The following is a 25,214-nucleotide window of genomic DNA, read 5'->3' as shown; positions in this document are numbered from 1 at the left end:
AGCCCAGACTGACATCAGTCTCTCTGTGAGTTATCAGTCTCCAGAAGGACACAGACCAAAGCAGAGACCCATGTGAAAGGGAGAAGGCTTCAGGAAGAAAAGGCTGCCAGTGCAGTCATCTTTGCAATTGTAAATTTTGTTGCAGAATTCAGAGGGCTGCAGATCCACCACAGGAATAATGCCACAGCCCTACATCCAAAGGGAATTCTTGTCAGTTCTTTTAAGCAGAAAGCATAAAGCTATTTTATTTTAGACAACTCTGTGATTGTACAACCTAAGAGCACAATACCTTTAAACAGAGATACGTATAGGTGTAATACGAAATAATAACAATATACCTATAATAAAGTATACCTGTACATCCAAAATACACACTGAGACCTGCAGATGTTTTAGAAAGGCTAATCCAGAAGGCACTTCTTCCCTGCACTGAGCAATTGCATTTCTGTGTGCCTGGCAGTCTCATGCACACATTACTTCCCTGCACACTCACTTGCACAACCGGGGGACGCTGTAGCGTTGTCGTGGGTTGCACTGTTGTTTGAGCCTGAGACACTTGCTTGATGATAGTAGTTGGTGTCACCTGTCGTGCAATAATGGGTGTTCCTGGAGCCTGGGGAAGAGGGGAAAAAAAAAAATCACAAACACATCAGTGCCTATAGTTAAATACCACCTGCTTTATGTAGTGTTCTGATTCTGCATTATTACAAATATCAAAGAACGCATCTGACATACAAGAAGGATTTTCAGTCTTGAACTGAATGCAAGTGTCAAAATCTCAGTGTACATATAGCCATATTTTTTTTTTTTTCTTTTAGTCTTGTATTTATTCTGGGGAGAAGAGTTGTACACATTAACCATATATGGTCTTCTCCATATCAAAGTTTTCAACTTAATGAGATTCAGTTATGTAAAAATATTTTTGATGAGTAACAGCCAAGCTGTAACAGAATTAGGAACAAAATGCAATGCCTATGTCTTGTGGAAAGTAGATATAGATCAGATATTTGGAAGAAATTCTTGGCTCTGTGGGTGATGAGGTCCCAGCACAGATTGCCCAGAGAGGTGTGGACTCCCTGTTCCCGGAAGTTCCAGGCCAGGTTGGGATGAGGCTTGAATCAACCTGGTCTAGTAGAAGGTGTACCTGCCCATGTCAGCAACTGGATGAGCTTTAAGGCCCCTTCCAACACCTTTCCAACACAAACAATTCTGAGCTTCTAGGAATCTATAAAAAGTCTGTATATACCAGTTGGATCTATGGGTTCTTCTACTCACTAGTACCACACCTTACTTTCTGGTGTATTCTTCCCAGGGAACAAAACAGCTTTTAGCAGCACAACTTGCTGGACTGACCTGCACTGTGGATATCTGCACTGGGGGTGCACTGGTAGGTGTAGCAGGACGAGGAGTCAGAGTGCTCTGAGGCTGAGACTGGGCGTGTGCCTGTGCCTGCATCTGTGCCAGGGCCTGCTGGGGGATCATCAGCAGCTGCCCGTTCTCACTGCGCACCAGGACCATGCCTGCAAAACAGAGAGTGGTCAGCAAACACACATCCCTTGCAAATATCAAAGAACACATTTTTCTGTTTGGTTCTTTTTATCCAAGTTGGGTACAAATGGAATTAATGTACTGCTGAAGGACTAGGCAGCTAAACAAAGAGGTTTGAAATAAAAGCAAAATACCTAGCCGCATTATGGCATTTTGTCTAGAATAGCTTAATTTCAGAAATACGCTATCTAAATGCTCAGTATTGGCATGCATCAGAACACAGTGAGTTGTTCTGGGTTCTGCCCCAACCACAAATATTCCATATGAATAGGAATTAAAATGAGTAATCCTGTAAAAATTCTACCTGCTCTTTACTAAGAAATTTGTTTTGCAATAGACTACAAATAGAAGAAAATCTTGCCATTAGGCAAGATTCCCATTAGTCTTTCTTTAAGAGGGAAAGAAAAATAATCAAACCTAGGCTTCACCATCAACAGCAACACAATTGTCTAAGTTCTAAATTAATTTCCCATAACCAATTTAGTAATGAAAGTGGCTATAAAATCATAATCTCTCTCATGTGCATCAGCAACAGACTGCACTGTGCCATGTTACACCCCAAATGAAAAATAAAACAGAGAGGGAAATGAGGAACTCATTCCCTGCTCAGTCACTCAGATCAATGCACTTAACCCCACTGGGTAGCTGTAGGGAAGCAGATTTTAAGAGGCAGATTTTCAGAAGTGATTCTCTCTTCCTTGAAGGCACAAACAGAATCTGGACAACATGAACTGTTTGCCAAGAACTCCTTCATTCAGCATGCCTCATGCAGTCCCTGAGAGTCTCAGGACCTCATCAGTTCTGAAAAAGCCACCTAAGGAAACAAACTGGGCACTCAAAATTAGTTGGTTTTTCTGAGCAACTACAGGAAGAACCTTCGCCATGAAAATCAAGAGGCACTAGTAAAATCAGAAAGTTTTTCTTAAGTGTTGTTCAGTGAATCAAAAGCCCATACATGCTCCCCAACAATATCTGGAGATGTGGTCTATTGCATCTCAGAGCATGTCTACTTCAAAAGAATCAAGCTTTTATTTGCTTTTCTATTCTGGTGAAGTGCTGAAATGTTTACAGACAATGCCTTAAACAGTTTTCTTGGACAGTTTTACAAGTAAATTGTAATATACTGATTCTACAAAATTCATATACTGATTTCTACAAAAATGAATTCAAAAGAAAAGCCTTAGTTGGTTGATTTGCCCCTAATTTTTTTCCTTATATTCCCTACATTGACTCTCTTTTAACACAGAGATGTTAAATTAGTTTACATCCAAATTGTGACTTTCCATTAAAACTTATTTAAAAGTGTTAAGGGACCCACAAAGTGCTATGCACAAATGTTACATCTAGAAACAAATATCCTCAAAGTGTTTTTCTGTAGGAAAGGAGGAGGGGGAGAAACTTATTTATTATCTTGCAGACTGTAGAATACTCTTTGTTTAGCTGTCAGGTCCAAAAAACTATTTTCCAAGTCACTCTAAAAAGTAAGGTCTCTTCTTCTGTAACTTGAGTAGGGAGAAGTATTTCCTTTAACACAGCAAAGGCACACACCACCACCACCATCTCCACCACGTCTTCAGAAAACTTAAGGATCTTAATAGTGAACACAGAGCTTGATCGTGTGGGCTGCTCATTGGAACCATCACTACTTCTTCACCATCAGCCTAACACTATGGGGAGGGGGCTACTGACAAAAGACAGAGAAACTGAACATTTTAAAGACTAGAGAATGACCTGCTACTACATCAGCCTCATTCCTGCACCAACAGAACCTGGAACCCTCTTCAATGTGCAAACATAAAACCTTGGGAAATGAACTCACACTGCCCATTTTTGTCATCCCTCATAACAGTCAGATGAAGCAGCTAAACGCTGAATCAGCGGAAATCTTCAATACTACTATAACTGAAATCATCAGCACAGTAGAAATCTGATTAGAGGAGCTATTTTCAAGTCAACATCAATATTAAAGCTTGTTGAGTACTTTTTAGTTTCTAGCAACTGAAAGGTCCCATGCAACTACCTATGCCTGAGCTTTCAGAAGTCCTTAAATGCCACAGAACTACACTGACATCCCATAGCAAACCCTTTTTACTAAAATTCACCTGTTTGGGGGCTCCCTAAGATATCCTAAAGTTAGCATGCCTTCCAAATTCTTCAAAGAGTTCTGTATTTTTTTCCTTACAGAAGCAACATTAGAAATACTGAGCCTAGTTTTGGATGGGGGGGGTGTATTTAAACTTCTTTCTCAGTGCAAAAGTGACTGAAGTTATTTGAAAGCACCAAGCCAAAGCAGCTCCCCTGCAGATGAGACTTTGAAGGCATCAGGCAGTGGCCCAGATACATGTTCTCTGTGATACATATTCCTGTCTCCAAATCAACACACTCATCGGGCTCAGCAATGTGTCTGCACCACACCAGTACTGTCAGCTTACTGCTTTGCTCCCCAAATTATGAATGAGGAGAGAGAGAAGAGGGGAAATAACCACAAAGTGAAGGTTCAACACTGCTGAAGTGCAAGCACAACATCTGAACAATGAAATATTCTCCCTGAGCTACATGCAAAATTAGAACATGCCTACACATTAACATAACACAACTGCTCAAACAGACAGCTGAAAAGCATATTAATGCTTTTAGAGCTTTAGAAAACATATCAAGAAAGTTCAATTTCTGGCAGCAGACAGACAAAACAATCATTTCTAATTCAAACCCTGACTCTAAGCACTACCCTGTTAGATTTCTAACTACAGGAAGTCTGAAGTACTTCTTTCAAGTACTGAAGTCCTAATAAAAAAGTAACTCATACAAAGCCACATTTATATCAGCTGCTATTTAAATAGTTCTTTCATTCCCAATCAAATTTGATACACAGTTATTTTTAATTTATATCGTTTCTAACACCTCATTAAGTCAGCCTCTACCACTGATAAATTGCTGTGCACACAGGTTACATACAAACATAGACAATTAGTACCATCTGACTAGCCTTGCATAAACTTTAATCACAGTATGATGATATTTTACCTGCTTGGAATGTTAGCTTGTTGGCGCCTGGGTGGCTTTGGAAAAGGTGTAAAAATTCAGAATGTGATGAACTTGACACTTCTGTGCAGATATTCTCCAGTACTACAGTATGCAGGCAAGGAAGTTTTGACTGAACACAAGCCATCCCTCCAGCTTGATGGGAATGCTTTAAAAAAGGAGATGGAGCTGCACTCTGAGCTTCTCTCCCTCCAGTCCAACTACAGACTTTTCCAACCAAGTCAGCAAAGAAAGGAACTCACCAACCCAAAACTATACCCAAGCTGACATTAAGAGGATTTTCAGTGATGTTCAGAAAGGCCACTGGAGATAACTCAATTATGAATTAAAAACAAAGTCCCATTTATCTCCTACTTTCTAAACAAAATCACTTTGGGACTGTAACACCCTCTCTTTCCATCCATATATGAATCTCAGTTAACAATTTGTGACGGTGAAGAAGAGGAAGGGCTGACAGCCACCTGTGTAGAAAAAGAAATTTCTTTCCAAAACTTACATTTTAAATATTTAAATACACATAAGTATCATAACCTCAAAGTCCAGTGCACAGGGCTGCAAATGCTGAATGAAGCAGGTCAGAACTGATTACCAGGTACTAGAAGACAGCTAGAATTGTATAATTTATCTCACTGTTTAATTAAATTCAGCAACATATTTGAAGACGGAAAACATCTTTCTGTTTTATCAACCAGGATTTTGTTCCTGGATAAATGGATTAATTACTATTTGAGATCAAACAACTAATAAACATCACTGGAAATGTTCCATTGGAAAAAGGTGACAATAAAACTTGGCCATTTTAAATATCTTTCTGCCTTCTTTTTCCTAGAAAGTCTGATCACGTGTACTCTAAAATCATATTCACTATTAAAAATGCAAACATTCAAGAATTCTTTCCAAGTCTCTCATTAAAAAAACTAATTAAAATTAAAATTAATTACCATTTTTGTTAGAAGTTAGATGCTTAAGAGAATCCTCAAAGAGTTCATATTTTAGTTTGAATTAAACAATTCATCATGGCTCCAAATGAAGGATTAACAAAACTTAGTTGGCTGTTTCTGATGCCAAAAAGACTTGTGTTCCTGATCAGTACAATGGTCACCTCATATGTTCTTGCTGTGAAGACCTTCCCAGATCAATCCTGTCTTGTAGACTGTTTGGAATGGAAAGAGCCATCATTATGTGATGCAGCTGCATGATTCTGCAGGGTCGTCTTTGCCTCTTGCTTATTTGTAATTCCATTTGCTAATGACATTTCCATGCATAAAGTATTGTGCTTTGGGTTTTTTTTTTTTGGTTTTTTTTTTGTTTTGTTTTGTTTTTTTGTTGTTGTTGTTGTTGTTTGGTTGGTTTTTTTGTTTTTTTTTCCTTTTTTAGTATTTTTTCAATTAATAAAATGTGCAAAATCAAGTACTGGAATATAAATTGAAGAGTTCTGGCCATTGGACATACCAGAAAAACACAAACCAGACTTTTTTTTATGGACAATGCTCCATACCCTAGTGTCACCTCTCAGGACAACGGTTAATCCAGATCAAGTCAGAACCATTACTAAGAATCTAGACTTTTAATAAGTTGTTATATTCTGAGACATAACAAAAGAATTAATGGAGGTATCTTGAAAGGTCATGGAGAATATCCTTTCCTAGTCTCCTGAGGAAATACTCTTCCTAAAGTAAAATGTAACTACAAACTTTCCAAAAAACAATTTGGGTCAGGGAGAACAGTCAGGCAGCAAAGAATCAATAGACACACATGCTGGTGTTCAGAAAGAATGTCCAAGCCTAAAAGAATAACCAGAGGACTGATGCTTCTGGTGTAGAAAACCAAAGTCCCTGCAAACATCTCCAGAAAAGGAGGTTATTGATCATACAGTACAGTGACATCTGACAATCTTCAAATCCCAACTAGATTTGCCAGGGAAGTTCACTAAGAGGTTATCCTCACATCAAAGCCCTTTGGGTCTTAAGCTCTTGAGCACACAGTCATTTGTGGAAGGATGCTGCAAACATTTGACATGGCAGAAAAATCTGACAGTAATACTAAGTGGGCTGTGCATATTAGCAGGAGAAAGCTTTATGAGAGAATCCTTTTGGTATTGTCAGAAGAGATTCTGTTGCAACAAAAAAGAAAGTGAATGTGTGTGTAAGGTTATGCAAGTTATCATACACACCACAAAAACCATCTAAAGCAAAGGGGCTGAGTCCATGCTCTGTAACTGATTGGATCAGGTTACACAGGGACTCCAGAATGACAAAACCCTTACAAAAGGACAAAGTTTCTAAGAATTTCCCAATACAAAAATGCTGGAATACCAGAGAGAGTGCTGGAGAAAAAGACAGCTGCCAATACAAGCTGCAGGAAAGAACTTTCTGAATAAGTGGTATATGTGACAGGGTCCCTTACTGCAGAAAAGGAAAAGATAACCTGGCACTGACATTAATGTTGTCCAACAATCCAACATTCCTCCTCTTACAGTAACTGATCCTGGAAAAAACTCCCATTCTACAGAAATGAAAGCCCAAGGAAAGCAGAAAGAACCTATTGAAGTCTACTGGTCCACTGCAGCTCCACAAAAATCTGGGTCGTTATGAAAATCTTCCCTAACACTAGACAATTTCTAGCAGATTTAGAATTATTTACACACATTAAAGAGCAGCCTCTGTAACAAACCAGATGAGCAGCAGCCCATGAAGGACCATCTCTACACCAACTCATGAGAATCAGGAATTACAAATCAAGATGAGCAGCACAGAACTGTAAATAGTAACAGAGGTGTGGATTAGATGTTATTGAAGACACACTACTTCGTACCCAAGGAGAAACATGAACCACTATATATATATATATATATGTTATATGTCAAGCATATATTAGACATACTTAAGTTTAGGGGCTTAGAACCCCAGGAGACCTATGCTGCACAAGTCCAGAAAAAATTCTACTTGAACTTCCTAGCCAAAGCCTTTGACCTCATTAACAACCTGAGCTTTCATGTTTCATCAACAAATGTGGTGGTTTTACGATTTCTACAAAGATGCTTTAGCTGCACAAGGATAAGTACAGTGCCTAAGGAGAAGTTTCCACAGTACAGGAATCAGGAGGTATCAGCAAACCCAACAGCTCAAAATGACCCCATGACCAAGTGAGACTGCAGCTGCTCCAGAAGCGGCTGCCCTGCGCGGGCACGACGAGGTGAGGCTGCACAAACACGAGGCAGTAGTGGATCTGTTCCCTGCTGCAGGGAACTGCAGGCTCCATAAAACTGCCAGGCAGTGACAGAGCTGTCCAGCACACTGGAGCAACCTGTGCCAATTCCCTCATGCCTTGTGCCAGAGTAATGGGCACCCCAAAACCGTGAGGCTGAGGTTCTGCACGCAGATATGCTGAGCACACAGGACACACTGTGCCCAGTGAAAGGGACTTGTTAAATGTTCAGCACCTGCTGCACTGAAAGTGAGCTTACCATGAAAAAAACATGGTGTGATCGTCAGGTGTGGCTTCAGAGCACCTCTAATACAAAATACTTGGAGTTTCTCCTGACAGGCACTGAAGACTGGCACGGCACAGAGTTTTAGACAAGAACTACAAAAGCAAATTCCATTTCCTTTTCAAGTCCTGTCACTCTGGAGTAAAGCAGAATTCTACCCAGACACAGTGCCTAAAAGTTAAGATACAACATACAACTGCAGCACTCCACTGCTGACTACCACCACTCTATCCAACCTGCACGCACAGATCCTAACCAGCCATTATAGTATCAGAAACATTAACTCTTCAACAGCTGATTTTTGATTGTTGTCCACACAGGTGAAAGATATGTTTGCAAATATCCTCAAGAATCCTCACTGCAGCACACAGAAAGTGCATTTTGTACAGACCAAGTACAAAAGTTCACATTATGAAAAACTGCTTGTTTCTTCTTACAAAAGAGTCAACAGACAAAAGACTCAATTGCATTTTAAAAGCTTTTGCTTACTCTTACTATGTCACAGTTCAGTTTCAAGCAACACAACTGAAGTGAACTGTCTAAAGGGTGAAGAAGTGAATCATTTGTGAAGCACTGATTCACAAACCTTTTAAGAATACAGTTAAAGGAACAATGTCATGTTGGAATGCCAAAAAGACACTGCTTTTAAGAGTGATCCCATATGTAAAAAATCTTACCTGCTCATTTGAAGAGGTGTGTGAGAAATGTTCTGGGAAATACATCATTTTATATAGCAACAATTGGCAAATGCTTCAACAATGTGATTTGAAAGTATTTTGACTTCTCTGGAAAGCTATATTCCTTGAAAGTGTGTTAACATGCCTTTCTAGTCAAGCATACAAAGCCAAAACACCAGTGCTCTGTCAAATTGCAACCCAATCATCACACAAATCTGTCTGATGTCGAAACAGCTAAGAAAAACACTATCAAGAGCTAAACCAATTGCTTTAATTATTGATCTCCAAGCAATTCAGATATAGCTCTGCCATTAATTTCAATATACTTAGATCAAACAACAAAGCAATTATACCAAAATCAGATTTGGGTTTGAGAAAGGAAGACACAAAATAAACTGTCACTAATTCTTTACGTCTATTATTTTAAATGGGAGGTTTTCAAATTCAACCTGTCTTGATTTGTGACAGTTTGTCTGTACCAATGTGTGTCAACATTAGTGCTGTTAAGCACCTCAAAAAATGGGAATGGCTGAGTTACTTTGCATTTATTACCACAGTCTGTACAGAAACACTTAATGAGGAGTAATGCTTTAAACCAATGTTTTCTTCCTTCAGAATGCAACATCCTAGAACAACTAAATCCAGTTAAAGAACACATTTCTTTAATTTGTCCCCACTGTGAATGTCCTACTCAAGGTATACATTCTGTAATTTTAGCTGATGCCACCTTTTCAGCAGAAGCTGTGGAGAACTGGAGCTGGACAATTCTACTGACTGACAGCTCCCCAGGGCAGCCTCAGCACAAACATTCCCTCCACATCCTCCTCTGAGAGTTCATGCCTCTCTCACTGCCTATACAGAATTATTCTGCTTTGAGAATATTCCAAACACTATGCTGGCTAGTTCAATACAAACCATCAACAGGGACATGATATTACATGCCATTTGGCTGATAGCAACATATATTAAGTAGCTCTGCTTTTGCAGTTAGTCTGAACACAGAAACAGAATTATTTTCACACCTGTAAGCTGGAATTCAGAGAGCTTTTCAACAAACTCAGGTTTCGTTTTGATTTCTACTAACCATCAAATGCACAGTCCTGAGTAATGACTAAGCTTAATGACTGGGTATGACTAACACTTATAAATAATTAGTGCCTTTTCTCCCCCTCCCCCATGGAGGACAGGGAAGGAAAGAAAATCAAACGATACACTGGTAAAAAAGGAAGAAAGGAAGGAACTAAGAGGTTGAAGCTCAGTGCATGAACACTTGTATCTTCTTCCAATCCCCCCTTAATAGTACAGCAAACATGACTGCACATATGTCTGTTAAAAACTAATAACTCCTCATGCTTGTCTTTAACTTCCACACAGTTCAGTCACTGTCAGCCTCCCTACTCCAGATCTCTTCTCCCACACTGATCCCTCCACAAACACTCTCCTGGTCCCCTCCATCGACTCTTTTGCCACAGGTGCTGCAATTCTTCAGCTGCTCCTTGGAGCTGGCACTTCTGACTCATGTGAGCACAACTGGTCCCACTCGCCACACCACCACTCAAGCTGAAGGCACCTGATGTTGTTACATTTGGAGACAGGTTCTAAATCGAACCCTCCCTTAAAGAAATATTTGATTAATAAACTGAAAGAAGGCGTGCAGACAACTTGGTATTGCCTTGCTGCCCCCAAACCCTCTCAGAAAGACTCAGGCATAGCACTACACCTCATTGCTTGGGTTTTGTTTATACTCTGGTATCTACAGCACACATTTTTCAACTGCACTGGTTGTCAGCACACTCTATCCAGCAAGTGCTTTATTCTGCACAAAAGCACTGTGATAGTTTTTAACAGTTCAGCTACTCTCAGAAGCATATATTAATCAAGTCAAAATCATAAGTTAGACCATTTGTACAAGAGAGGCTTACTCAATTCAATACAAATCTTAGGACAGTCATGTCAGTCATGTGAAATAATATTACACACTGCTGTGAGTTTTATGTTATTCGTTATCTAGGTACTGGGTATGTGTTACTGAAACATACATTTTAGTAAGGCATTTTAAGGGAAAAACCATCCAAATTAAGATACATAGCGTTCATAAGTTACAGTTCAAATTTATAAACAGAGATCTACCATGGCAAAAAGTTATTTAATTTTCATCAATATACTTTTCCAAATCCTACAAAAAGAGCTTGATATCCAAACTGGACCTTGCACTAAATTCTGTACAAATACAAAGTAAAAGCAGCATCCCTACTTTATAACACATTTACACATTTTGCTAAGCATCAACCTTTGATGTTCAAAGTGCAACTTTCTGATTACTGGTAATCTAAGTACAGAAACTCATCCTTTTAAAATGTTATTTTGAATCTGACAACAGTTAAGACCCAAAGATCAGCTACATTGGTACAATGCCTTCAGACAGCTCTACTGAGATGCTGAACAGACTTCACTACAGGTGTATGAAGTCCTTATAATTATCACCTCTTTCTTGATTACTGATAATCTATACCATTATACAGTGACAATAATCAACGTTTTGCTCTCACAAAAATATTCTATATTTAAACTCTTAAAGGCATAAATAAGACCTCAAGGACAATTATTATATTTTACATTAAATATTATGCTAAAGACCCCTGAAGAGAATTACTCCAAGAGAGGAGGGTTTGTGGTAAAAAACTGGCTCTCTGTTGATACACCTGCACCTCCAGAAGACAGGCAGCATTTCTGGGAGGAAAGTCCCACAGATTAGAAGTGGTGTAAAAATTTCCAGAGTAAGCTGAGGTAAAACTGTCCTAGAAGGTTTAAAATAACCAACAAGCTCTATTCATAAGTCCATGGCAAAAAAAAAGAAAAAAAAAAAAGCCTCATCTAATCTGAAATATGGATGATCACATAATCTTTCTAATCTTTACACCTGTTTAATTACAACCTGTACGCAGACCAGGCTGTATCAGCAATTTTGCTTCTCTTACAAGGAAGCAGATGCAAGAGGGCTGATAGAATTATTTGCACACAGGAGTAGACCTGTGGCTGTGCAAAGAAAAAGCCCTTTGTCACCTGTGAGCAACACACTCTCCCTAGAGTTTGGCCTTCCTTCACACAGAGCTTTAGGGTTCATAATACACCTGAAACAACTGTCTATTAGCCAGGACTAACACCTCCTCTCCACCACTGTGATAGATATGTTTCTCTTCAGTTGTGAGAAACTGTATTTTCAAAATTCTTATTTTCATGCCACTACCTCTCCAAATCTTTCACAAGAGATAATGTGCCTAACAAAGCTAAACTTGCTAACAGTCTTCCAACTAGCAAAAACCTTTTTTTCTTACATGAAGCAATGGCAACAAATTCAAGGAGAAGATTCAGACAGATGAATGGAGTTACAAACATTCATAAAGTTTCAACACAAACAATAATCTTGACAAGAGTAGCTATTTTAAGGTAAAAATGCTGATTTTGAATATTTCTGACAAAAATGCACATAGTAACAAAAAATGTTTCATGTGTTAAGTGACTTCTATGTCCAGTTCTTTCTGAGCAGAGTCAGTATTGATCATACAGTTTTTACATAAAGAAACCTTTCCACACCCTTGAGCTCAGATAGTTTAAATATCAGTCATTTCAACTGTGTTCTAGAACAACATAAATTTTTTTAGGATTATATTTACATATAATTTCCCAAAACAGGGAAGACAAGCAACCGTAAGAGTTCTCATACACCAAAATACTTAATTTGAAGAGTTTGTGATGTAATTTGTCACTTACCAGTGACCCAAACTGATGCATTTTCACCTTAGTCTGCTAACTGGGCTGCAGCATTCTCTATTAGTAAGGGATTCAAGTCCTGGGCAACATTCAAATTTGTGGTCCTCAAACAAAGAAGATTTCACAAGCAACCTGCTTAGACTTCCAGAGATGGAAAACGTGTAACTTCTTGCAGAGTGCAAAACACCTCAAAAGAAATAAATCACTTCTGCTTCTTGACCAGTAACATTCATCACAAGCTTAGTGATACTCAAAACCCCCAGAAGATCACAATTTGAAGATCATACAGACATAGCCATACATGCACTTCCAAAGGCTGTTGGGAACAGTATTTTTCATAACAGAATTGAACAATATGTAATCAGAGTTAATAGCATTCATATCTTAACAGAATCACAATTACAGTCCCATTAGATCCCATCACTTAACAACACAGTGTTATCAGATGCGCACATCATCAAGATACTGTTTTAAACAGAACCAAAAAACCCTACTGCACAGCTCTCTGAACCCCAGGTTCTTTGGGGTACAAAGCCAAGCGTGCAGGAGTCCTCAGTAATGGAAGTTGCAATGCGAACAGACACAACTTTCAGTGTGGTGACATATGGCAGATCTGATGTAGCAGATTCCAAATAAAGCAGAATGTTCCTTTTGCTGATGCATGATTTGAACGTAAAATCCACCCCTCAACCAGAAGTGTTCTGCAGAAGAGATCCACAGTTCTCTTCCAGAAAGACAGAGACTGCTTTACACGCCAAGTGCAGGACTCTCAAACTCTAATCCTGGCAAAATATTGATTCCTGCATAGCCTTGGGCAAGTCAGAACTTCTCAAGTTCTCAGAACTTGCTCTTTCCCCCAGCTCTAAAGCAGAGTTCATATGCCTTTATTTACCAACCACACAGGCAGGTTGCAAGAATTAAGTTTTGCAAAATGCTTTGAAAGTAAAACATACTGTAAGTACTCTAAGAAACCCCCATTGTCATGGTGGATTGCAGACATTATTTTTAACAAAATCGAGCCATGCCAACACAGTTAACAGGCATAATATTGGCAGCACATGCTACATACAGGGAAACTATAATGAGGATATGTTTGAACTCGCTTACTAGTCAGTGAGAAATAGAAACAACCACATTCCACTACTTGATAGTATTTCTTCTGTTCCTTTCTGTATTCCTTATATTACAGAATTCTGATTATTTCCTCATCTACAGAACATCCTAGTTCCTTTGGGCACTTCTGGGGTACATGTTTCAAGTACAAAGCAACCCAAAGAATGAGGCACTGAGCATGAAAAAGTAACACAAATTGCTTGATTTGATTCTTCTCACCCTTTGCCATTTTTATCCACTCCTATGCCCAGCCACCTACCACCCCAACTCCCAACTGAAGGAAACAGAATTACTCCTGCAGAAGTTATTTTTCAGTTACTCCAGCTCCCAAAAGTGCAACAGCTCAAGTCAAAAGGACCCAAACCCATGCTTTAAATTATGTGTTCAAGTAGTTTTCCCATCCTAAAGCCGCTATAACCATGGCCTGAATTAGAATCCTTCTTGGATAGTGAACACAAGCTAAAAACCAATCTGTTTCTACAGAAAAAGCTCCACTTTAACACCAAATGAAGTTTTGAGCCTCTAAGGCCATGAAGAAAACCTTGAGTGTGCATATTCATGTAGAACATCTTCCAGGATGTGCAGATGTGCAGCACTGATGCTCTTTCAGGTATCCTTTGCTTCTGGAAGGCATCAATGATAAGTTTTAACCACTGCTAGAGCCAAGAACTCTGGAACATTCCACTGTTAAAGGGGCCCCAGCAGTTTCTCAGTCTATAAAAGGCCCATCCTGTCCTCACCACCAAAAAGGCACATGAGATGCCCTCCAGAAAGAAAGCAATGAAGAAATTTTTAGTCTCATCCCCTATCATCAGCTGCTGGCAGATCCAACTGAGTTTTGGGAAAGTAATAAAGAAGTTTTATTTTTAGACACAAGGCAAAACAATTCTCTTCTACAACAGCTGCAGAACTGCACCACTGCTAGTGGGAAAACTGGTCATGACTGTAGAAGTAAAAAAACAAAACCATGAAGACAATCCATCCTACCTGCTATCTTCAAACAGGAGTACCTGTCACCAAACAGTATTTAGTCAGGAAAACAACAGTCTTTATGATCACGCCACCAAATTTTCATAACTACTAACAGTATAACAAAAGAGAGGGACAGAGGGAAGTGAAAGTTTCTAGATTTCAATTTCACCTAAGCTAGTAGAAAGAACTGTCCAGACCTACCTGTTCTATGCTATTCTCACAGCACACCTTCAGCACTCACCAATCTGCTCCTTTCTGTAAGCAGACACCTTTAAAACTTATTATGGGATGTCTGTACATACAGATAAAGCAGAAGAGAGTAGCAACTAGCAAAGGTGCAAGAAGAGAAACCAAATCTTTGAACCCCAAGCTGACAGGACTGCTAAGTAAGCATAAACTCACACATGCTGGGTTTATAGTACAGCACTGCTGGACAAAATGAGGTTTCAAAAATTATTTTAAAGTACCCAAGTTTTGCCAATTTACAAGATGATATTACCCCGTGTCAGCAATGACCTCAAAACACTTTACATGCTCTTACAATGCAAAAGATAAATTTTAGCACATAATCCCAGTTATACTTTTCTGCAGACTTTTCTGAGCACCTCTAACAGTGGAACACTGACTTGCTGCTTTAACCAACTCACTGATTTTCTACCTCCTAGCATGATTGCACATAACACATTGCTCATTATTGAAGTACTCAAACAAGCTTCATTCAATTTATTTCCAGTCAGTTTCAGTAGCGTTGCATCCTTAAGGTAGTATTGCATAAATTTGTGTTCCCACCCTCTTACAAAATCATCTCACAACATTTCCATGTCTTTTCTAAGAGGGTATAAATAAGGTTATTTTGGGACCATCATTACCCAAATCTGTCCAGCTGGAGCACAAAGTTCCAAACACAGGCTCCTGAAGAAAAGACTAAGGACAACAGTCCTCCTCTGCAAAGATGTCAGAAGTGGAAAACCATCATTAATACAGACACTCCCCAACAGCTCAGTTCCTTGGAGAAGAAATTCACCAAAATCCAGCAAGGTCACAAAGATCACGGCCCACTGGCTCTTCAAACATCTCCAATTTGGTCAGCCAAGGTTTGCTCCACAATTGCCTTGATGCAATACAAAGCATTATTCTAACAGGAATATATTTTAAAGCCCATTGATGGAGTTTATTTTCCACATGGTCTGTCAAAGAAAAAAATCTGAAACCTTGAAAGGTTTCTAATTTTCAAATCCCATCTTAATAACTCCTGCTGACATTTTACATTCTGCTTTCCATATATGTGACACTGTATTTTGGAGAGCTAGAAACATTAATTCTGGATAAGAAAATAACCGTAAAAGGTGTCCTGTCATGGTCAAACCTTCCATCAGAATTTCGTGTTTATAATTCTTGGTATAAAAAGCTGTGTGTGCAGTGTGTGACTTCAAATTATTTCAAGCACTGTCTTAGAAACTCTTACTAGCACACACTATTAACTTCTATAAACAAACTTGTGAATGCAAATTCAATGCATGCAGTAGGTGCACAGCACACAGGCACTGCAGCTTCACACTACCAAACTGCCTCCAAAAAGCTGGCCTATGATGCTGTCATTTAAAATACAATTTCAAAAGCACAGCCACCTATTCTCCTTTCACTATAAGTGTACCCGCACTCTGCTGAAGATCACAGCACTTGCACGTGGCCAGATTTGCAGAGGTGCTTGGTCCTTGTGCCTGAGAAATGTTTGGAAGAGCCTAGCATCCATCAATTCTTAAGTGTTTTGAAAGATATGGTTTATGCAAAGCATTTTTAAGGCTGGCTACTTTTGCAAAGTATAAAAAAAACAAACTAAAGCAATGTAAAAGAAAAATAATCAGTTCCACTAAAAAAATACTTTTCAATATTGTCTGTCTTATCACGCAAGAACTCAAGTTTCCAATTTCTATGTATCCAGTCAAATACACTTGCTTATTTTAAGTCATACTTATTCTTTTGAAGTAATAAATATTTATTTAAGTGTAGGACAGAAAAAAGTGCTTCATCATAATCCAAGTGCTTAGAACCTGCATTGTTTTACTTGGATCTATTGAGAACTCCAAAGGAACAATTTATGGCCCAATTTTGCTTAAGGACTGGCAATGCTGCTTCTAAGAGTAACACATCTCAGGATGCTGTGGCAGTCTGAAAATATCAGCTACCTGAGAAAAGGTCCCACTGGACTCCACAGGAGTATTTTCCCTCATAATCAGGTTTATAATGCAGTATTAACAAAAAATGTAGGTATAAATGGCACTAGACTAAACTGGACCAATACTTTGATACACTATGGCAATAAATAAAATAAGGCTTTTCCAACCTATCAATTCACAGGCTTCAAATCAAGCACCAAGATTTCAACATCTGAGTTTAACTGCTATTTTTCAAAATAGTAACATGTCATTCAAATTACTCATATATGGAATAATCTTATACAGAAAAAAAGAGGAATATTTATACCAGTTAGTACTTGGATACACAGAACATTTCACAGACTTCATCAAACTATATGGCATCACATACCACAGACAGCACATTACACAAAAACACAGTGTTTAGTAACACAACATAATTCCTGATCTACTTTACGTGACAGGTGCATTGCTCTGAGATTGGTCAGGACTTCCAAGAGATGCATTTTTACTAAGACCACCTACTAAAATCACCAACAATTTCATTCAGTGTTAGTATCAAAATTTAATTAGCTGTTCTTTGCATACTGCCCTGCAAACAGTGAGCAGTAAGAACACAGCCCTTGTATGTATTATTAGGAGGACAGGAAGCAATGTGTAGGTTCACACAAGTATTAGCAGTTAAAAATCAAAGTGGATACAAGTAACAAGCCTGACTCAAAGTAACAGCAAATATATAACATTAAATCTCCAAATCTAGGACGTTTAAGGAGTGACAGAACAATTCTGAGCAAATAAATTCTTTTCATTCTGTTTTCCATTCACCCACTGAGTTCAGGACTAGATTCCTTGTCCAGAGATGCTCAGCACTAAGCATGAGACTAACTACAAAAGCTGCAGCCCTAGACACAACAGGGTGAGGTAAGGACATAAGAAGTCTGTCTTTTGTATTAGAATGCCAGTGACTAAAAAGATGATCATAAGCTTCAAATCTGTGAGTTTTTTAAGTCAGATTTTGAAGGTATTTAAAGCCAAAGTAGGTAGTTCTCCTGTGTTCTATCTGCTGCTTTTCTGTTCATGAGAGCTCTGTGGTACTGGGGGCATACAGGGACAGGAGGGAACCAAGCAGCACATAAAGATTACAAACTACTGACAAAACCACCTGAAAATTCAAAATTTCTTTTGTGCTAAGGAAATAACAACATTTCATTGGATAATGTTCCATTGTGACACTTTGGCAGTTTGCAGCTTCATCTACACTCACACTGGAAAAAAGATAGCAGGCAGAATTATGTTCAATTACTGCTGAGAAGACTTTCTGGTCACCCAAAATCAGATACTAAGTAGTGGAATGCTACTACGCTACTACTACTCAACACCAGACCATTCTCATTGTTACATGTCATGACTTTTCCACAATTCACAATTAAATGGCACAGAATCTTACTTGGATTCCTTCCTCCCTGCAAGAAATACGCTTCCAAAATAAACTCCTCAATCCTCTGACTTACCTGGTGGTAACTGAAAATTCTGAATGTTAGTCGGATTCTGAGGTGGCTGAGGCAAACGAGGTGCTAAAACTGTAGGAGTCAAAGTTGCTCTGATTCCACTCGTAGTTGGTGTTGGAGTCCTTGGCAGACTTTGTGCCACTGTATTGGCAGTGCCTTTAGCCATTCCTGTGGGTGTGCCAGGAGCTGCAGGAGGTATCCCACCAGGATTGGGAGCAACATTGGACAGCCCAGCTTGCATAGTTTGCCCAATAATCATGTTACCCCCTGTAGTACTGGGCTGGCCACCAGTAGCCAGCGTCTGCTGTTGGGATACTGCCTGGACTATAGTTTTAGGAGATTCAGATTTGATGACCTGTGTGGCAGGAGCTGCTGGCACAGTGGAACCAGACTGGCTGTTCACAAGTGACGTCTGGAGGGAAACTCCAGATCCCACAGTGGCTGTGGCAACAGCAGGAAAACTCCCCACACTGATGGTTGAATTGATCACAGTATTGCTCCCATTCTGAGTGGCTGCAGCAGCTGCAGCCACCGTGGGTCCTGCTGTGTGGATCGGGGGCCTCACGAGCGTTACCGTGGGCGCCCCGGTGCCAACGCTCGGTGGTGGCTGCGAGGAGATCACTGTGGGCGAGGAGGAGGATGCAGAGGACACAGCAGTATTAAGGAAAGAAGTCTGGATGACAGTGTTAGAAGCTGAGGGCAAAACAGCATTAACAGCGTTTCCTTTCCCCACAGATCCAGGTCCATTGTTAACGAGAGGGGCAACAGCAGGTGCAGGAGTGGGGTTGGCAGTCACGGGAGTCCCAGAGAAAGCAGCACTTCCTGTGTGGTGAGAGTTCATCACCACGTTACTCCCATTCAAAGTCTGCACTGTCGTGGTCCCAATTTTGCCATTCCTGGTGGACAAGGCAGTTGCCATGGTGCTGATAACCACCGATTTGCCCTGACTGAGGGTCCCTGGAGCAGCAGTGACTTCAGATCCTCCTGCTGCTGCAGTGGTGGTGCTGGTGCTCGTTGTGGTGGCTCCATCCAGAGCTGAAGTCTGGGACCGGGTGTTATGGTTAATAACACCCCCCTGCACTCCTCCTGCCCCTGCAAAACAAGAATGAGGTTAAAGAGAGCAAATGAGCAAGAAGAGAAGCCCAGCAAAGACAGAATGTTCTCCCTAATCACCAGGTCTTCTCCTTCCCCATCTCCCAAGCTACCTTCCTGGAACCAGGAAAACAGGACAGAGTACAAACTGAACACATCTTTGAAGAGATTATCTTAAAGCCTCCAGTATCCCCCACCGAAGACCGGCAGATTCAGTATTAATTGCAACACCCCTGCTTTTGACACTACAGTAAGACAAAACAGGGAAAACAGATTTAATATGAAGCAAGGGAAGGGAGTTAGAAGATCATCTAAGACCTCTTCCCCATTCTAGAGACTGACATCCAATTTAGAAACAGGACTACAACTCCAGAGGAGGAAAAATGGCCATGGAAGACACATAATTAAAACATATTTCCAATACACAGCACACATTGCTCTCTAATCCTGTCATCTCCCAGAAAGTAAGTCAGTCAGATCAGGAGGCTCAACAACAGCAAAATATGAAAAGTGAAAGGAAAGAAAACATTGGCCTGGCAAGATAAGAAGTACTGCAAGGCCTAGAGTAGGTTTCTAGAAGACCCATCTTCCTTATTACAGATTTTGTTCTGATGGATCTGAGGTTCCCACAGCCAGAGATAGTTAAAAATAAATAAATAAAAAGCAAAGCTGGTTTTCAGAAAGGACAAGATGATGTAGCTTCTTGTCCTGAATAATCCTCATGCCCCTTGATAAGGCCTGGTGTTAGCACAAGTACAATCACACACAGTCCAGGTCCTGGACCTAAGGAGACAGAAATGGGAAAAGAATAGTGACAGGCAGACATTGAGATGCACATTATAAGGGTCAAGGAGATCGTCCTAGAAGAGCTTCATCAATCATAACAGACGGTCTGTAGTATCTTCTTACACTTCAGCAAGATGAAATCAAAAATAAAAAAGGGGGGAGGGGAGGAATTGCAGAGAGATTCTGGGGAGACATTTCTTTCAATCCCCCTGAAAAACAGCTTCCCTCCATTCCCACGTAGTGAGCCCTCAGTCCCAGCCTTCACAGTGTCCCCCGTAACAAGCCTCACAACACGAAGGGGGGAATATTCCCAGGCAGCTCTGGGGGTGGGTGGGTGGGAGAAGGCGCTGTGCAAGGTGGGGTGTTGTGGCCTGAATTCCCCCCCTCCCCGGGACCCGGCGTTGTGACAACCCCCCCTTGAGGGCAGAGGAGGAATGGGAGGTGTTAGATGCCCCCTCCAAGCCCCTGGAACAAGGGAGGGGGTACGGGGGGAATATCAAGGCAGGCAGATATGGGGGGAAGCATTTTGAGGGACTTCTTCCCCTTGAAATCCCCCTTCGCTTCCTCCTCTACAGGAAATAGGTGTCATGATTAATAACACCCCCTTCCACTTCAGCAACAGCGAAGGGGGAGGGGAAGGAGCATTTACACAGACAGCTAAGGCGGCATTATCGAGAGGGAATCCCCCCCATAACCTCCACCCCTGGAAAGGCAAGGGGAGCAATCACAGGCGGCATGGGAGGCACAGCCATGACCAAGGGGGTGGGCTCTGCCTCCTTCAGTCCCCGAGATTAACAGAGCCCTTTTACACTCCTGCAACAAGGGCAGGAAAAGCAGAGGGGACCGAGAGAGTCACGGACGGGCACTGCCGGCTCCTTCTGCGGGGCGGCTGCCCCCACACATGATCCAACACCCTCGAGTAAGCACAGGCGAGGAGGGAAAATAAAGGGGAGGGAGCAGAGGCGCGGATACACACCGAGGGGGCATGATGAGGGGAGGCTCTCCCCCGTATGATCGATACCACCCTTTGCACTCCCGCTCCTGCCACAACGAGAAGGAGGAGAGAGGGAAAAGGGGGGAAAGCAGTGAGGGAAGGAGGCAGCGGGAGCTGGGGAGTGGGGGGAGGGGAGGGCCCCTCTCCCTCAGAGCCCCCCACCCCTGCCCACGTTACCTGCTTTTGTGATCTCTGGGGCACTCAGTCCCATCTTGCTGCCGCTGCTGCTCTCTGTTTGGGCATTAGCATTGCCTCCTACTACTACTCCTCCAGGGCTGGGGCTAGGGCTGCTGCTGCTACTGCTGCTGCTCACAACATGGTTCCCCAGCAGCCCCCCAGCGGCCCTCAGGGGCTCCTGCGCCTTGTGGTGCTGGTGGTGGTGGCCGGAGGCCGCCAGCTGGGACTCCAGGGAGCCCACCAGGTCGCTCACCACCTTCTCATCCACCTCCGTGTTCAGGAAAACCTCATCCAGCAGATCCGAGCCCGCCGCCATCTTTTTTTCGGAGGGTTCCTGTGAGCGGCTCCCTCCTCCCCCCCCTCCCCTCTCACGGCTCCCTCCTCCCCCCGCCCCGCTCACACTCGGCCCCCCCGCCCAACCGCGCACGCGCGAGCGCCCGGCCCGCACATCACCGGCCGGGCAGGGATTCCGCCCGCCGCTGATTGGCCGGCACCCGCGCTATAAAAGGCCGTGCAAATGGCTGCGAACGCTTAGTTGGGAGTCGGGCGGCGGCGGCGGCCCCCCGGCGGCCGCGGGCGGGCGGGGGCTGCGGCCCCTCGGTGCGGCCGCGCCGCCGGTGCGGGGGGTTCGGGAGCCGCGCGGGGCGGCGGGGGCGGCCGCGGCCGCCGGCGGCTCTTTGTCTGCCTCGGCCCAAAATGGCTGCATGTTTTCCCTGCTGCTCCCTGCGTCCGGGTCTCCCCCGCCGGCGCGAGTCTGAAGGGCGCCCCGCACCTGTGCCAGCTGCGTGTAACTGATCCACCGGCGGGGCGGGCGGGGCACACGCCCAGCCCCGGGAGGGGGCAGCGGGCGAGGAGGAGCCCCCGCGCCTGCTTCCCTCCCGCCGCCGCTGGCGGGGCGAGCGCGGGGCTGCAGCCCCTCGGTGCGGCCGGGCCGCGGGGGCGGGAGCCGGGCGCGGTCTGACTCAGCACGGCCGGGGCCAGCTCCGGGAAAGCGCGCCCGGCTGCGAGCCCAGCGCCGGGAAGGCAAAAGGAAGAGAGAAGAGAGGCGGGGGGGAAAAGAGAGGGAGACGGCAATTTTGAACGGTCCAGTCGCAGCTGCGAGCCGGCACGGCGGGGCGATCCCCGCCCGTGTTCAGCCCGCGTTACACCCCCGCCGCCGCTTAACCCTTGGGGGAGAGAGCCGCGCTCCGCAGCGGCGCTCGGCGGGGAGCGCAGCCCCCGGGCCCGGCCCGGCCCGGCGGGCTCGGCCGGTGCTGGCTGCAGGTGGACATGATCGCTTACAGGACGCAGCTGCACTTTGACCTTGTTGTGCAACCCTCATAAAGGAAGTCAATAACGTAAAAATACAAGCCGCCTTTCAATAAATGCACTCTTCTGCCAGGCGCTGTCAGAAAACTGAATTACTGGAACAGTACTACCAGCTGCAATTGGAACAAAATTATCAGATGGTACGATTTATCTTTCACGGAATAGAATCACAGAATCATCAAGGTTGGAAGAGACCTTTAACATCAAGTCCAACTGCACTACCACTGTAACCCCTAAATCACATCACCCACGCCCCATCCAGATGCCTCTTAAAACACCTCCACTGGTGGTGACTCCACCACCTCTCCAGGCAACTTACTCCAGTGCCTGATTTAACTTAACTTTCAAGTTTTAAGGGGCAGCAAACTTAAAATAGCACCTCTTGTATCAGGATTTTAAAATAAGCTTTGCTCTTATGTTTTGGGAATGGGCGGCACTAGAGGCTGGAACTCTGTTGTAGTGGGATGGGCTGAGCACCTGCCGGTTGATTCTGGGGAACTGACTGGCCTGAAAGCTGCTGCTTGGAGACTGGTGGAGACCAGCGGAGACCTGGAAGAACAAGAGCCATGAGTTATCTGTGAAAAAGGGATCACTTTAAATATGTCCAAGTTTTTCTCTACATAGGGTTGCCCAGATGTGGGTACCAATACTTCCCCCACTGTGTATTTGTGATCACTTAACTTGTAGTATTCTAACATGTATTGAATTGATCTGCTTGACAGTCGACCCATGAACAGTAGGAACAGTGCTGAAGTACTGTCCAGTTCTCACCCTGTCCCCAAATATGCAAACATACCTACAAGGGAGAAGCAGTTTGCCAAAAATTCACATAAAAACCGGTATGTATTTGCTTTTAACATACAAATAACAAGGCCCCAAATAATAGTGCAAGTACCTTTAAATAAAAAAATCCTAGAAATTCAGCTCACAGTGAGGGATATTACTCATCTAGTTTCTATGCCCTCTTCTCACCTGCAGTAAACTTTGGCTGATAACTAAAAATTACAATGTTAAGCCTTTCCCAAGGCTCCACTCACTTATCCCCGTGGCGTCACCCTGAGAGACTGCCTACATCCTCTGAGTTTTATATTAATATTTTATTCTTGTACTCAAATGCTTTTCTTAGTCATCACTTGAAACTCAAGGGTGAGCAAGAAACTGCCCTTTTCATCTGTATGAATTTTAACTCCCATTTTATCAATTTTTGACAAATTACAGTACTGCAAAGTAGCAGTGATTTTACAGATGTCACTGTAGGTCATGTTGCCCGTTTCTTACAAGACAGAAATACTGCTTCGAGCAGGGCAGCCCCAACCTTTTTGCTCTGCTACAGTTGAGCACGTTGCTAGTTTTAGCTATGGTGAAATTCTATAAGCAACATACCAAAGAACTCTCTGGAATAGAAGCCTGGTCACATTCCCTACCCAGCTGAAGAGTTATTCAGCTGCTCAAATGATTTATTAAGGGTGAAAAAGCTTGACTTAAGCTAAGCCAGCCCAAAGGTGCAGAGTGGCTCAAAGACTTTCTTTGACGGCATCTAGCCAGGGTACAGCCCATGCTGGGCCACAGTGCCTGAGGAACAAGGGAGGAAGAGATGGAGGATGTTATCAGGTGGGAGCAGCAGTCAGCATGAAGGGGCAGAGCAGCCTGCATTCTTTCTCTGCTCACATTCTAGGACAGCTTGAATGTAGTTTACAGATGCCTACAAAACTAGAAATAAAAACCTTGAAATCTTCACGTCCTCATTCTAACACTCTCTTTAGTGTACCATATGGCACATCTACCATATTAGGTAAACAACTTTACAAAATTACAAGAGCAACTGAGATTCATTACAACTTGTGCATTATAAGTGTATAGGATTCATTACTGAATAATTTATCTTTTCATATACTCTGTCTCTTGTTTGACATTGGAATTAAGTTTCTAGACTGAATTCTTCAAGACAGGGATTCCAGCTCCTCTGTGCTGTACTACTCCATTTTAAATGATACAAAAAGAGCACCTTGCACAAGAATTCTAGTAATGATGTACAGGTAATTATTAGTGTTGGTGTAAAAATAGTCAATGTACTCAATGTACAGTGAATGCTGTGGACTTCACCCATCAGCACCCATCAGTTACATCAAAAGACCTTGAACATTACAGGCACATATGGGTTCTCTGTGTGTCAAAGAGCAGAAGCTAGCAGGAGCTATCCAGGAAAAAGGGATAATTGTCAGTTCCTTTAACCTCCTTCCTTTATATTACATGTACAAAATTACATTACATCATATTATATTCTACTATATTACCATATTTTTCTATTGTATTATTATATTACTATATTATTGTACTATATTATTATTTAAAATCTACAATGTAGATCATGACACAGAGACTGTCTCAGGTTAAGGTAATGCCATTCTTCTTCTGTTTGTTTTCTAAAAATGAAGTTAGTCTAGAACTCATTACAGAAACATCTGACAAAGGTATGGATTGGGATGACAAGAAACAAAACAGAGAAGCCTATGGATGGTTTTAGTCTTAATTGACCCATCAGAAATCTAGAGGCCCATCAATAAATAGATGAAAAATTTA

At 42.3% G+C, this 25,214-nt stretch overlaps 1 protein-coding gene across 1 annotated transcript in view; it reads right to left on the bottom strand.

Moving 5' to 3' along the window:
- Window positions 1-21,642, bottom strand: part of TAF4 (TATA-box binding protein associated factor 4) — a 35,612-nt gene extending 13,970 nt beyond the window's left edge. The window contains exons 1-4 of the mRNA XM_062505316.1: window positions 21,327-21,642; window positions 18,281-19,369; window positions 1,354-1,520; window positions 494-613 (exon numbers count right to left, since the gene is read on the bottom strand). Of these exons, the coding sequence (XP_062361300.1) occupies window positions 494-613; window positions 1,354-1,520; window positions 18,281-19,369; window positions 21,327-21,642 (1,692 nt within the window). The remainder of the gene's footprint in view (window positions 1-493; window positions 614-1,353; window positions 1,521-18,280; window positions 19,370-21,326) is intronic.
- Between the last annotated feature and the right edge of the window lie 3,572 nt (window positions 21,643-25,214).

Source organism: Cinclus cinclus, chromosome 18 (assembly GCF_963662255.1).
Source record: "Cinclus cinclus chromosome 18, bCinCin1.1, whole genome shotgun sequence".
Classification (NCBI taxonomy): Eukaryota; Metazoa; Chordata; class Aves; order Passeriformes; family Cinclidae; genus Cinclus; species Cinclus cinclus.
The sequence above is the reverse complement of the archived record's forward strand: the minus strand, read 5'-3'. Positions and strand labels throughout refer to the sequence as shown.